The sequence below is a fragment of the Silene latifolia genome, chromosome X (assembly GCF_048544455.1).
Source record: "Silene latifolia isolate original U9 population chromosome X, ASM4854445v1, whole genome shotgun sequence".
NCBI lineage: Eukaryota > Viridiplantae > Streptophyta > Magnoliopsida > Caryophyllales > Caryophyllaceae > Silene > Silene latifolia.
Window position 1 is genome coordinate 259453344 of NC_133537.1, and position 14885 is coordinate 259468228.

Here is a 14885-nt window from a genome sequence, read left to right on the forward strand (position 1 = left end):
TGGAAAGTTAAGGTAAACTTAGGGGTTTTAAAATCGAATTCCGGCTTTCTTTTATAAAAACTTAAAATTTAAATCGAGAGAAAAGATTAAAATGATTTTTAAAAACCGAAATAGAATTAAGGATCCAGAATGAACCATGTAAAATCTATAAGAAAGTGGTTGGTAAAAAAGTGTAATAAAGGAGAGAAGAATAAATAATTTAATTGCTTTAAATTAAATAAAAAAACACTAAATATGTCAAAAAAACATCAAATACTAAAAATCCACATGTATCCTTTCCCTCCATTGTGCCCTCTCTGTCAACATACTCTCCTCAAGCCCCAGAACTCTCATATCGTGCTCTATCACTCTCAACCATGTCTGTCTCAGTCTTCCTCTACCTCTAGGGACCTTTTCTGTTCTCCAAGTCTCCAGCCTCCTAACTGGTGCGTCCATAGGTCTCCTTCTCACATGGCCAAACCATCTTAATCGGTTTTCCATCATCTTGTCCTCTATTGGTGCCACTTTTACCTTTTCCCTGATCACCTAATTCCTTAACCGATCTTTTCTTGTATGTCCGCACATCCACCTCAACATGCGCATCTCCGCCACACTCATCTTTTGAATATGACAATGCTTCACGGCCCAACACTCGGAGCCGTAAAGTAAGGCAGGCCTAATTGTCGTAAAGTCATTAACTTACCTTTGATTAAATAAAAAAAGCCACATAAAGCATTAAAATGATAAACATAGGACACAGGGACTACGAAACTACAAAGAGTAACTGACACTGTGATTAACATCCACAAATTCGTGAAAGTAAAATACAATACTCTTTTAACATATTAACAGAACACCTAGCAGAATAGAGACTAATTATATATAAACCACCAAGTCAAATTAATACCATTGTGAGTCAAACGCAACAATAATGAGCCAAACATCAATCTAACAGGAGCGGAATTTGTGCCCCATATGGAAATCACTATCATGTTAATTAACCGGTGTTTAAGAAAAAAACGAACCCATAAATTGCAATGCAAATTGTCATAGTAGTATAATGGAAGAGATCGAACTCCCATGAGGATGAGAACGGAAAAGTGTGGGAACGTCAAGTATACATATTTTTGGAGTACACTGACATTTTTTTCATGATGTGCAAATTCATCTTCTGCTAGCATATCCCAGTCATGCCAATTTAAATATAATATCATCTAAATGGGACAAAGACGCCATCCAACTCCAACATCCAATAAGAACATAAAACGATACTAATCTTAAGTTTTTATAACCCTCACCTATTTTGAATATATGATTATACATGTAATATGAGAGACTAATTCACTCACTAAACATAAGCAAGTTATAGCAAAACGAACCTAATATAGATGCAATTTAATCATCCACAAGTTTGATGTGGTGTTCAAGAGACCACTAAGCTCGAATTGCTCCGCCAACTCCTGTGTTATGTTTCCTTCTCTAGCCACAAAAGAAGACAAAATGTGTAAGATTTAGAGCTGGTAAATGGTACTCCATGAGAAGTTGTAAAATAGGACCACGGAAAATTATTCTTGCAATGAAAAAGCATCCTTATTGTGAATCTACAACTTAATCCAAAATTCACCAGAATTTTGAAGCAAAATAAAGATAACCATGAGGCAAGCACATTTTCGCAGGTTTAAATTAAATTACTGTATAATGATGGTAGCTTACAACATGTATAGATGCTAAGTATCCGTAAGTTTCAATGAGCCTAGTGACCACATATTGTTTTCCCTAATCCGCAAGTTCAAATTGTCTAGAATAAACTTCTGTAATACATACCAGTGCAGTTAGAATATGTGAATCTCTTCATCGCAATGAGTCCAAATACTGATGTCTTGCCCTTCTTCTTAGTAACTATCAAACACAAAGCGACCAATATACCTCTTCTTGCATATGTAGAAATACAAGGCATCATCCAGGTTAGCGATCAGTAGACATACTAACAGTCAAAGTAAAAACTAAAAAGGCAAGATTACTTTGTCAGTCTCACTGAGTTGATACCTAAGCTTTTGGAAAGAGCTCCATCTATCATGGCTTTCTCTACGACATTCACATTCATCTGCATACTGATTAGCCTGAGCTCCGGCACAATACTTGGAAGGCTGCCTACAAAACCTTCAAACATCAATTACGTATACATTTAATACCTAATAATAGAATAACCTAAACTAAAACTGAAAAATAAGTGAGAAAATGAAAAATAACTGGCTTGAAAAAACAATCACGTAATCACTGGACCGCCGAATCAAAACAAATCAAACTGAAAATCAGAAATCAAAAATCGAAAATCTGAAGAGACAAAGGCCAAAACAAAACTCGAAAACCAGACCAATGAACAACTCTTAATAATTGTCTCATCTTTTTTCTCAAACTTTTACTCCCTAACCAGTTTTTATCTTCCTGTATATCCCAACAATTTATCCCAAAATACAACTTGACAACAAAAAGGCTTATAAGAGTAAACTGGCAACATAAAGGCTTATAAGTCCATGGTATTAAATAAAGGTCGACGACACTGCATTAAAAGGCTTATGTGAAATTTGAGTACCAAAACTTTCCACCTAAGTGGTTTTTTTCACAGGTATCAACAAAAGAAACCAAGACTCTGAAACCCAAAAAAGTATTGAACATTTAAGAAAGAACAGCGGCAGGAATCAAACTAAGACTACATGACAGAGCTAACTTACCATAAGGGCAGCAGAACGACAAAATGCTGCTCCGTTGGCATTTGTATTAGCATACTCATTATATTCAGCTTCCAATAAACTGTCTTTCAGCTTTCACCATTCAAATCTAATGGTGTACCAGAAACTGTCCACTGACTGTTGTCACTAACAAACAAGATATTGAGAATTAGGATATTAAAACAAGCTAATATTGCTAATTTAATCTACAACAATGTAAAATATGGAAGACATTGAGCGAAATTGTAACAGATGACAACATAAGAGATACACACAGATCACCTGATATATAGGGGTCATGCCATTTTGCGGAAATTGGCAGGGCTCTCTTCCAAATGACTCCATGTTTACACTAAAAGGCTGCAGAAACAACATTAAAAACATTAACAGTAAGCATACAAATAACAGTAGAAGTGAACCCTGGCCAAAAATAAATATATACCAAGAAGCAAACCTTGCCTAGAAACAAGGATTCATTATTCACTATTTCGGTTTGGCAACTAGCAGCTATGATTGAGATAGATTAAGAGACACGGCCGAAGATGTCCGAGTTGGATAAGAAGCTTGGGCATTGATGGCACAAACACCATGTGGTAAGTTGGTGTTCCTTCTTATGTACATGTAGCCGTCCATGCCCCAGTCGGAACCCCATGAGTTCTTTACTATCCAGTAATCTTTGTCGCCTTCAGAGTTGTAGCCGACAATTAGTACTGAATGGTCAATGTCATCTGGATTGCTTGAGTATTCACCATCATATATTCCCTAAGACAAACATGTTAAATGTTCGTTCAATACGCTAGTAATAGCTCCGGGGTTAAACATGAAACAAAGTAGGATCCAACAACGGAACAAGACATGAAAACGGAAGACTGAGCTAATTACTGGTTATCTTAAGGGCCGATTGTCGAAGCTCGAAGCATTTTCAGGAAAAATGAGATCCTGATAAATTACTGATAAACAATGAGTACATATACTTATAGGGGAGACGATATAAGCAACCGTAAAGTTCAAAAATCCATCGAAAATTCAAGTTATGACTGAAGGCATATCGTACTACAAGTATATAAGTCTATAAGCCATGAGGGCAATGACTGATTACTCACCCCAGTATAAAGTTGAAAGTCAATATATGATCCATGGACACCAGCTCTAACAGGCTGGTTAACAATCGCACAAAGTAGAGCATTCTCCGATTGTTCAAGATTTTGAAATGCATACTCATTGTAACCATTATCACATCCCTTGTTGGACTTATCACAGTCTTCTAGTGCTTGCTCTGAGACGCTTACAAGTTCTCTGTTGTTGATCGCAGTTATTCCTTTGATGTCCCTGACTGAAGAGAATGCATAAGAATCAAATGCATCAATAAGTAGTTAGTGGTAAAAGGCCGGTCTCCAATAAATAACCAAGAAACCGTCTCATTTGAGAATTTAACAGAACTGCCAGATATTTAGCATGATGCAGAAGGAATGATGAGAATAACTACGGCACATTGGTTATTATCCAAATAATTAAAGTCGTTGTACTTGACCCTGTGGGTGAATATCCGTATACTACCCTTTAAATTTAGGACTATAACGTAAATTTAACATGCGAATATCGTCATAAAACATGAAAACAATGGAAACGATAATAAACAAGAAATAACCTCGGGTCCTTATTGTGCGGCGTAAAGAACAGGAATCAAACGAGTTTCCCTCCTAATTGTTGCACCCAAGACTTGTCCGAGATATGCCCTTGTGCTAGATAGTGTTCTCCGATTGCCTTGCAATATTGGGAGAACTGATGTGAGTTTGTTTGAGATGAGAGATCTCGGTTTCGATAGAGGAGAATGCTCTTTCAAAACCCTAATTTTTGTCTAATGAACGATTAGGTTAGACAAGAGGAGAAGCTCTCCTTTTGTCTATGTTTGGCTCGGCCAAACCGAGTCCATGGGGAGGAAATGGGCTTTTCCATTTCCTCTTCATTTTAACTCGTAGTCCGTACCCAATGACTAAATGTATATGACGCGGTTTTTATAAATCGTCATCGGTTATCGGCTATTAAAACATCAACTAATTATACGGGTTAGTTGAAATATTAATACATGTCCGACAAAGACGATATTGTATAATTATATTCAATATACATTTAATTAAATATAAAACGCTTATATTTAATTTTACGAATTAATTGGTTAATTCGCCTTAGTCCATGATATTTAATCCGTATTAAATATAATATCTCAACATCACATATTTTGACTAACTACTAGTCAAATAACTCGGACTAACTGGTTAGTCAATCTTGGCATCTACATGACAGTATTTTCATACCGTCACATCTCTCGAACGTATCCTATAGGTGTGACTTTTAGGGACCAGTTGATCACCGCCATCTGTATGACAATAACGTCAAACTTATCTAGCAAGCCAACCGTTATTGATAAACGTGGATCAACTGATAATAATACCAAAAGTATGCCCTTTGATCCTTTTAGAGGTTTATAAGTCCTTGCACTAACTGTTAAGGACACCAACCCCAACAAGCTCCCACTTGTCCGTACAAGTGCATGTGCAATGACGTTATCCGCACTAACTGGAGGACACAAGCTCCAACAAACTCCCACTTGTCCGTACAAGTGTATGTGCGATAACCGATTCTCATATTCATTTAAAATTTCTCCCACTCAATGTAAAACAATTTGCAGATCTGGATCCACAAAGGTCGTATTTTACAATCGATCTGTATCTAGAGTGGTTTCCCCGACTAGAGAGTAACTTAACTGATAAAACGAATCCGTATCCGAGCATGGCCATGCATTTCGATTCTGACTCCTCGAGTGGCCCCGAGAAATATCGAGTACCGATAAAGGCTGAATATTTCCTTCAACTCGAACTCCTTCCGATCTAAGCACGCATGAAATGACCAGAAAAAATCTACTTGGCCCCCTGTTACGGATGACCGTGAGAAAGAAACCAAAGTCACCCAAAATCGGCCTTAGTCTCAAGAGACAGTCGATAGTCAAAAGAATCGACTCTTAGGATCACCATGGAGGTCCTATCCACGACCGGCACCGAATGTTATAAAACATTTAGGACTCCACGTCGATGTCACAATTGTGTCCTACGAAATATCCGTATAAATCGCCTCGTGATTGGTCGGTCAACCGGTTGACTTATGGCTCGTTGAACCCACCATCAACCAACGTCACAAAATAATTGCCGAGTTATCAGCTCATGTGGGCAATTAAGGACTGAAAAGATATAATGTTCGTTCAGTTCACTTTGTGGTGTTCAAAATTTGTCGTACAAATCCACATGAAAAACAAAATATATATAAAATATCAAAACGATGATGTCGTATAGAGTACAAGAGAGGATGAATCTGATCCATAAAAGAGTACTACAACTTAGGAACACGTTTAATTCCCATGGAATTAACATGCCCTTCATGCTTATCTTGTCGTAATGCTTTAGTGAGAGGATCTGCTATGTTATCATCGGTAGCAATCTTTTCTATCACTACTGTCTTTTGCTCCACGTAATCCCGGATTAGATGAGCTTTCCGTTGTACATGTCTAGACTTGTTGCTAGACTTTGGCTCCTTAGCTTGGAAGATGGCACCACTATTGTCGCAATAGATGGTGATCGGGTCATTCGAACTAGGCACTACAGATAGCCCATGTAAGAATTGACGCATCCATATCGCTTCCTTTGTAGCTTCAGACGCGGCATAGTACTCGGACTCGGTCGTAGAATCTTGAATAGATTTGTTTCGAACTCTTCCGGTGATCAAAGCACCATTAAGAGTAAAAACGAATCCAGATCGAGATTTCGAGTCATCTCGATCCGTTTGGAAGCTAGCATCTCACAGAATCGGTTGCGCATAGCTTTTGATCGCCTCCATAAGTCAATGCCCAATCTTTAGTCCTCCGGAGGTACTTAAGAATGTTCTTGACAGCCAACCAATGTGGTTCACCTGGTTCTTTGTTGGAATCGACTTGTCATACTCAATGCATATGCCACGCCTGGACGTGTGCATATCATGGCATACATGATTGATCCTATAGCCGAAGCATAAGGAATCCGTGTCATGCGCTCTTTCTCTTCCGGTGTCTCCGGTGCCTGAGACTTGCTCAAATGCACCCTCGGAGCCATAGGAAGAAACCCCTTCTTGGAGTTAGTCATGCTGAATCTCTCTAGGACTTTGTCTATGTAAGACTCTGACCGAGAGATAACATCCGACGTGATCTATCTCGATAGATACGGATGCCCAGAATTCTTTGCGCCTCTCCCGGATCTTTCATCTGGAAATGGTTTTTCAACCATACTTTCACCGAAGTTAAGAGAGGTATGTCATTCCCAATCGGGAGTATGTCGTCAACATACAATATTAGGAAGACAATCTTGCTCCCACTCGACTTGATATATAGACATGGTTCCTCGACCGATCGAGTGAATCCATTTTCTTTTATCACTTGGTCGAAGCGATGATTCCAACTCCTTGATGCTTGCTTAAGTCCATAAATGGAACGCTTAAGCTTGCACACTTTCTTAGGATGTCTTTGGATCGATGAACCCTTCGGGTTGTACCATGTACAACTCTTCCTCCAAAAAGCCGTTTAAGAAGGCGGTTTTCACGTCCATTTGCCAAATTTCATAGTCATGAAAAGCGGCAATCGCTAAGATAATCCGAATGGAACGCGGCATGACTACGGGTGCAAAAATCTCATCGTAGTGCAAACCTGGCACTTGGGTGAAACCTTTAGCAACTAGTCGTGCTTTGTAGATATCTTGTTGACCTTCCCCAGAATGCTTTATCTTGTAAAGCCATTTGCATTGAAGGGGACGAACCTTAGCGGGTAAGTCAACAAGATCCCACACGTTGTTCTCATACATGGAGTCCATCTCGGATTGCATGGCCTCAAGCCATAGTTTCGAGTCGAATCGGTCACGGCACCTTTATAGGTTGCGGGTTCACTACTCGTAAGGAGTAGAACGTCATCTATGTCATGTTCCTCGACCATACCAATGTATCTGTCCGGAGGAATAGAGACTCTTCCCGACCTCCTAGGTTCCTCGGGAATATTTATCAGCCGGGATTGAAGGAATAGGTTCCTCCAATGGTTGCTCGGTGTTTGGTTCTGGAATCTCCGACAGGTCGAAGGTTCTATCACTCTTTGCATTCTCGAGAAATTCCTTCTCTAAGAATGTCGCACTAGCCGCAACAAAAACACGTTGTTCGGTTGGCGAATAGAAGTAATGACCACGTGATCCTTTAGGATAACCTATAAAGTATGTCTTGACCGATCGCGGGCCGAGCTTATCTTCAGGTCTCCACTTGACATAAGCCTCGCAGCCCCAAACCCGTATAAAGGACAAGTTAGGGACCGTTCCCTTCCATAGTTCATATGGAGTCTTGTCAACAGATTTAGACGGACTTGATTAAGTATTAGAGCGGCCGACAATAGAGCATAACCCCATAATGAATCAGGTAATATCGTGTGACTCATCATGGATCGAACCATATCAAGTAGTGTTCGATTTCTCCGTTCGGACACACCATTCAATTGAGGTGTTCCAGGTGGAGTTAACTGTAGGGCAATCCCACAGTCCTTTAGGTGTTGATCAAACTCGTGAGAAAGATACTCGCCACCACGATCCGAACGCAGTGTTTTTATCTTTCTATTTAATAGGTTCTGTACCCTATTCTGGTATTCCTTGAATTTCTCAAAGGATTCACTTTTGTGCTTCATTAAGTAGACATATCCATATCTACTTAAATCGTCCGTGAAAGTGATGAAATACCTATAGCCTTCTCGTGCGGTGATTGACATAGGGCCACATACATCCGTGTGTATGAGTCCTAATAGGTCAGCAGCGCGCATTCCAACACCTTTGAAGGAAATACGAGTCATCTTACCGATGAGACATGATTCACACGTGCCAAATGATTGAAAATCAAAGGCCGAGATAGCTCCACGTTTAATGAGCTGTTTTACGCGTTTCTCATTAATGTGTCCCATACGGCAGTGCCATAGATACGTTTGATCTTTGTCACCAACCTTTAACTTTTTATTCATTACGTGTAATATTTCAGTGGTCTGATCTAAAACATAAATTCCATTCATGGAGATCGCCCGCCATAAATCATATTGTGTAAAGAGAAAATGCAAGAATTATTCTCAATTACAAATGAAAATCCGAGTTTGTCAAGTGCGTAAACCGAAATAATGTTTTTCAAAGACTAGGAACATAATAGCAATCATATAATGATAACTCAAATCCGCTAGGAAGCTGGATCACATATGTTCCCCTCGAGACGGCAGCCACTCTTGCTCCATTCCCGACACGCAGGTCAACCTCACCCTTTGCGAGAGGTTCGAGATTTCGGAGGCCCTGCACATGATTACACAGATGAGAACCACAACCAGTATCAAGTACCCAAGTTCCGTAACTTGCGTGGTTAATCTCAATCATATGAATAAAAGTAGAAGAAGAAGACATACCAACAGGTTTAACACGACCTGCTTTTATGTCCTCATGGTAAACAGGACATGTGCGTCTCCAGTGCCGGACTTGTGGCGTTGATGGCATTCCATGTTATCCATTTTGCTCTTTGTCGCGCCTGATGAGGTGCTCGACTCACCAGGCCCACTCTTACCTGAACCCGACTTCTTGAACTTCGCCTTACCTACTGCTAGGTTTGCCGGAGCTTTGCCCTTACCCTTCCCTTTATTTGACACAACGAGAACATCCTGTTTCATGCTCCCACTGGACTTCATGTCCTTCTCGGTCTGTACGAGAAGGGAGTGCAGTTCATGGGGAGTTTTCTTCAAATCATTCATATAGTAATTCGCTCTAAATTGCGAATAACCATCGTGGAGTGAGTGAAGTATGCGGTCGATAACAATGTTCTCGCTGATGTTACAGTTAAAGGTCTCCAGTTTCTCGACATTCTCAATCATGCCGAGAATGTGTGGGCTAACCGGTTGGCTTTCGAGTCTCGCATCAAAGAAGCGAGTGGTATGCTCATAGGTCACGATTCTCGGTGCTTTCGAGAATTCCTTGGTGAGCGTGGTGAAAATCTTGTTTGCACCATGGGCTATGAAGCGTTTCTGCAAATTGGGTTCCATTGCAAAAATGAGTACGTTTTTAATCGCACCCGCTTCCATACAGAAATCATTAAACTTGGTGATTTCAGCAGCTCTAGCCGTGGGACCTGGGTTTGCCGGGATGGGCTCCAAGAGATATTTGAGCTTCCGTCGCCAGCGGCAAGATTCCGTAATGCCGCCTCCCCAGTCCGCGAAGTTGGATCCATCATTCTTGATCGAGTAGACCGATTCATCCGATTCATGAAGATCCTAAGCCAGGACTCACGGTCCAATGTGGCACTTGGCATTGGGTTATCGTAGAACCAGACCATTTGTAGTTTAGCGGTTTAAAAACGTGATCTACACCGAAAAAGAAAGAAAAACAAAACGAAATAAGCAACTCATCGAGGTGATTTAAGTCTATTTTAAAATTCATTTTAAACATGTAGACTCTCCCACTTGCATAATTGATCTCCCTCAAGAATGATACAAGTGATCCCAAGACTCAATTTCGTAAACCGATAAGCCAATGTTTAGCTAATTCTTAGGAAGAACTCTTGGTCGATAGATTTCCGTAAATCCTATCTATAGTCCACCATGATCACAGGATCGTACGAGTGACCATAGTGTTGAGATAAAATAGGTCAATCGGTTCCAACTTACCCGACGTAGAAGGGGTCATAGTATGCCTACCGACGAAGAAGGGACTCATTGGAGTTTGACCTATAAAGACCGTTCTCAATTTTAGTTTATACGAGGAAGATCCCATCAACAAAATTATAATTCATTTTAAGTGAACGAATAACTAGCATCTGCGTGAATGAATTAATTTGGGTGATGGCTTAACATGATCGTGTGACATACGAATGTCAAAGAAAACTAACTCGTGACCTCTATATGTGTCAGTTTTCATGCAATTATTAGGTGGTTTGGTTTTTAGGCGGAATATGATGCATACTATCGTTACAATAAAATAAATAATTGAATGCGAGACGTAAATAAAATTTCCTAGTGTGGCCTATCCTAATAAAAAGAACAAAATACAACTTTGGAATCCACCGTTGGACCCAAGAAGCTTGTCTTGTTGTTCCATCTTGATCCATGTAGCGGGAGTGAGCATCTGGTCTCCGTCTTTGGTCTTCTCAAAAATTACAATTTAAAATTACAAAATATAAACCTAATTACATTCTAATAAAAACTGTAATTACAAGTGAAAAATCCAAAACGGAGATACGAGATCTCAAAATACAACCAAGACCGTGTTCCATCATTACGGTAACACGTTCTACTAAGGCCACACTAAGTTACAACCGTTTGCAAATTAAAATAAATACGTAGTAAAAAGGCATTCACGGCATTCATAAATTAACGATAAATAAAAATGCATCAACTAAAAACAAATTCTTTCGGGACATAATTCCGTAATTATGTTAAATTTGTCCAAACCACCTTTTAATGATTAAAATTCATGTGATAAAACCGCTTCTATCATTTAATTTTAATCCAATACAGTCCGTTACTTTAAATACACGATAAAATAACTTAATGGTACGTGTGTGAACCGTTTCACAATCATAGCGAGTGTACTATATCCGTATAAAGTACATATTGAAGCCAAAAGAAAATTTAAATCAAAAGAAACAAATTTTCAAAGCTGTTAAAAACGAAATCCTTCGATCCAGGGACATAAGTGCTCGATCGAGGGACCAAAGGGCTCGATCGACTGAACTGCAAGTCGATCGAGAGGTATGCTAACCAGGAGGTGCTCGATCGACAACACTGGTGGTCGATCGAGGACTTATATCAGCAATCGCTTTCGATCGAGTACGAGGACTTCTCGATCGAGCGGTGGGGTTTTAAAGCAAGTCGATCGAGTACTGACAAGGACTCGATCGAGTAAAAACGTGTCGAAAAACCCACTCGATCGATTAAAAACTTGGTCGATCGAGTGCAAAAGACTCTGAAAACCTAAAACCCTCGTGAAACAGTTTTGGTGAAACAAAACAAAACCAATTTCGATCAAAACACATCAAAACCAATTTACAATTTCGACAAAACATGACATATTGTTATAATTTCCGTATAAAACAACAATATGCATCAAAACAAAAGGAAAACAAGATGATAAAACCGTGTAAACATGTCACGGTTTCAACAAAAAATTTCAGCCGTGTAAACAGGACACGGTTTTCGAGACAAACACAACTGCTTTCAAAACTGTTTTATGAAAAACACATGGAAAAATTTACGTGGCCTCGCTCTGATACCACTTGTGGGTGAATATCCGTATACTACCCTTTAAATTTAGGACTATAACGTAAATTTAACATGCGAGTATCGTCATAAAACATGAAAACAATGGAAACGATAATAAACAAGAAATAACCTCGGGTCCTTATTGTGCGGCGTAAAGAACAGGAATCAAACGAGTTTCCCTCCTAATTGTTGCACCCAAGACTTGTCCGAGATATGCCCTTGTGCTAGATAGTGTTCTCCGATTGCCTTGCAATATTGGGAGAACTGATGTGAGTTTGTTTGAGATGAGAGATCTCGGTTTCGATAGAGGAGAATGCTCTTTCAAAACCCTAATTTTTGTCTAATGAACGATTAGGTTAGACAAGAGGAGAAGCTCTCCTTTTGTCTATGTTTGGCTCGGCCAAGCCGAGTCCATGGGGAGGAAATGGGCTTTTCCATTTCCTCTTCATTTTAACTCGTAGTCCGTACCCAATGACTAAATGTATATGACGCGGTTTTTATAAATCGTCATCGGTTATCGGCTATTAAAACATCAACTAATTATACGGGTTAGTTGAAATATTAATACATGTCCGACAAAGACGATATTGTATAATTATATTCAATATACATTTAATTAAATATAAAACGCTTATATTTAATTTTACGAATTAACTGGTTAATTCGCCTTAGTCCATGATATTTAATCCGTATTAAATATAATATCTCAACATCACATATTTTGACTAACTACTAGTCAAATAACTCGGACTAACTGGTTAGTCAATCTTGGCATCTACATGACAGTATTTTCATACCGTCACATCTCTCGAACGTATCCTATAGGTGTGACTTTTAGGGACCAGTTGATCACCGCCATCTGTATGACAATAACGTCAAACTTATCTAGCAAGCCAACCGTTATTGATAAACGTGGATCAACTGATAATAATACCAAAAGTATGCCCTTTGATCCTTTTAGAGGTTTATAAGTCCTTGCACTAACTGTTAAGGACACCAACCCCAACAGACCCAATTGCAGAATTTCCCATATGGACTTGCCGGAGAAGGGATCAAGATCAAATATGTAGTACAAGTTGGGATAAAAGAGAAACTCGGTGGTGATTACTTAATTCATCCGATCCTTGGAGCAGGACAACGGACTATCAGTATGCCATGCTCAGAGGAACGTGATCAGACTTTGATGCTTGACTCAGTCACAAGATTAGCGTGGTGTCTTAGGAGTACTAATACAGGACGACATGAAGGACGTATCACCAATAATAAAAACACACATTGATAGTCCGAGAAAACCTATAGAACCACTTCAGCACAGACTGTTAAACGTGTACTATCAAGGCATTAGGCGCTATGATTTTTGGTCGTGTTGATCTGTAATGATTACAACATATTGCCGATTTATAAAGATTTTGAAGACTATCAACTACCAGTTATCGTAAAACAGAATTTTCCTCATGAGTGACCATGCCCAAAACAAATATTATACTCCCTTCGTCCCAATCATTTGTTTACCTTTAACTAAAATATCAAATGAGACAGAGGGATCACTTTCCAACTTTGTGAATTGCTCGACTACTAATTATTCAACGCTATTCAACGGCGAGTGCCAAGTGGGTTAGTTAGCCAAACAGAAATGTATGTCTACGATCTCCCCTATGAGATTGCTTGGAAAAATCACATTTGTTTAGTTATCAAACTGCAATAAATAACAAACAATAATGCAATAACTTGAGATGATAATCACAGAATGTCAATTTTGTTTGAAATTATACTATTATGATCTATGAATGTATGAAGATAAACTCAAACTACCCATATCACTTAGCAAAACCCACCATCATTACTAAATAAACATGAAAACTTGAATCAATTTACAAAAGAAACACAATCAAATAAACTAAATACTGGAGAAAGAACGAATTACCATTTGCAGTCGGAAATGAGATGGGCGACTGTGATGCTCGGGGAAATCTGAATCAAATGAAGATCAATACATCAATACAAACTATTACAAAAATTGAATCATGAAGAAGGTTAAATAAAGGGGTACCTGAGACAAAACAAATGGCCATTATTAATAAAGCAAGATTCTTTGCATGTGATTTGTGGATGGAAAAAGCAGCTGGTGTCTCATCAAAAGCGATGGTGAAGGAAGGAGGATGATGAAAAAGGAGGTTTTGAGAGAGAAAATAATTGAGGTGAACGAACGGCGGGTAGGAAAATGAGGAAAATAATTGAGAGCAAATTTGTGGAGGAGACTTCTCGGTGAATTGGTGTTGAAGAGGGTATAGGCCCAATATAAAAGTGTGGAGTAGTAGACCGAAAATGAATATTGTAAAACGGCCAAACTAAAAGGTTAGCAAAAGAAGAAGGGGAAGTGTAAAACAGGTCAGACTTAAGAGTGCAAAACAGGCAAGCCCAAAAAAATGTATCGCAATAACCCGCATGCATCGACCCACAACAACCCGCCAGAAAGCAATTAAAAAAACAATAAAATTTCAACTATTCATTCTACTATTCCTTAGAATAGTAACTCCCCTTATCCTCTTTTATATAAGGGGAGGATTAGCTCATCAATTCTATTAACATACCTCACTAATCATTCATCATCTCATTATCACAACTTCTTCTCATCTCTCTACATCTCAATTCTCTTTCCTCTCTAAAAAACCCAAAAAAATCAAAAACCCCAAAAAAATCAAAAACCCAAAAAAATCATTCATTCATCTCTTCCTCATTCACCACCACCCACCACCACCCTACCCGACACCACCCCACCACCCGCCGCCGCGGCCTCCGCCACCGCCCCGACGATTTTTTTTTTTGTTCTTTTTTTTCTTTTTTTT

At 39.1% G+C, this 14885-nt stretch overlaps 1 protein-coding gene across 6 annotated transcripts; it reads right to left on the minus strand.

Moving 5' to 3' along the window:
• Nucleotides 1-1251: 1251 nt before the first annotated feature.
• LOC141623933 (uncharacterized) lies at nt 1252-14295 on the minus strand. Of its 6 annotated transcripts, none has more exons than XM_074440089.1 (9): nt 14090-14295; nt 13964-14010; nt 3812-4041; nt 3163-3470; nt 2991-3068; nt 2712-2846; nt 2001-2126; nt 1804-1907; nt 1252-1453 (listed from the first exon to the last, which is right to left on the minus strand). In XM_074440089.1, exons 6-9 carry the CDS (start codon nt 2768-2770, stop codon nt 1359-1361), a joined length of 384 nt encoding a protein of 127 aa, XP_074296190.1. In that variant the 5' UTR covers nt 2771-2846; nt 2991-3068; nt 3163-3470; nt 3812-4041; nt 13964-14010; nt 14090-14295; the 3' UTR covers nt 1252-1358. The 6 variants fall into 6 exon arrangements, 5 of the variants coding, with proteins under 5 accessions (XP_074296190.1, XP_074296194.1, XP_074296193.1 ...); XM_074440093.1 differs by having other exon boundaries at nt 1252-1458; XM_074440092.1 differs by having other exon boundaries at nt 2026-2130.
• Nucleotides 14296-14885: the final 590 nt, after the last annotated feature.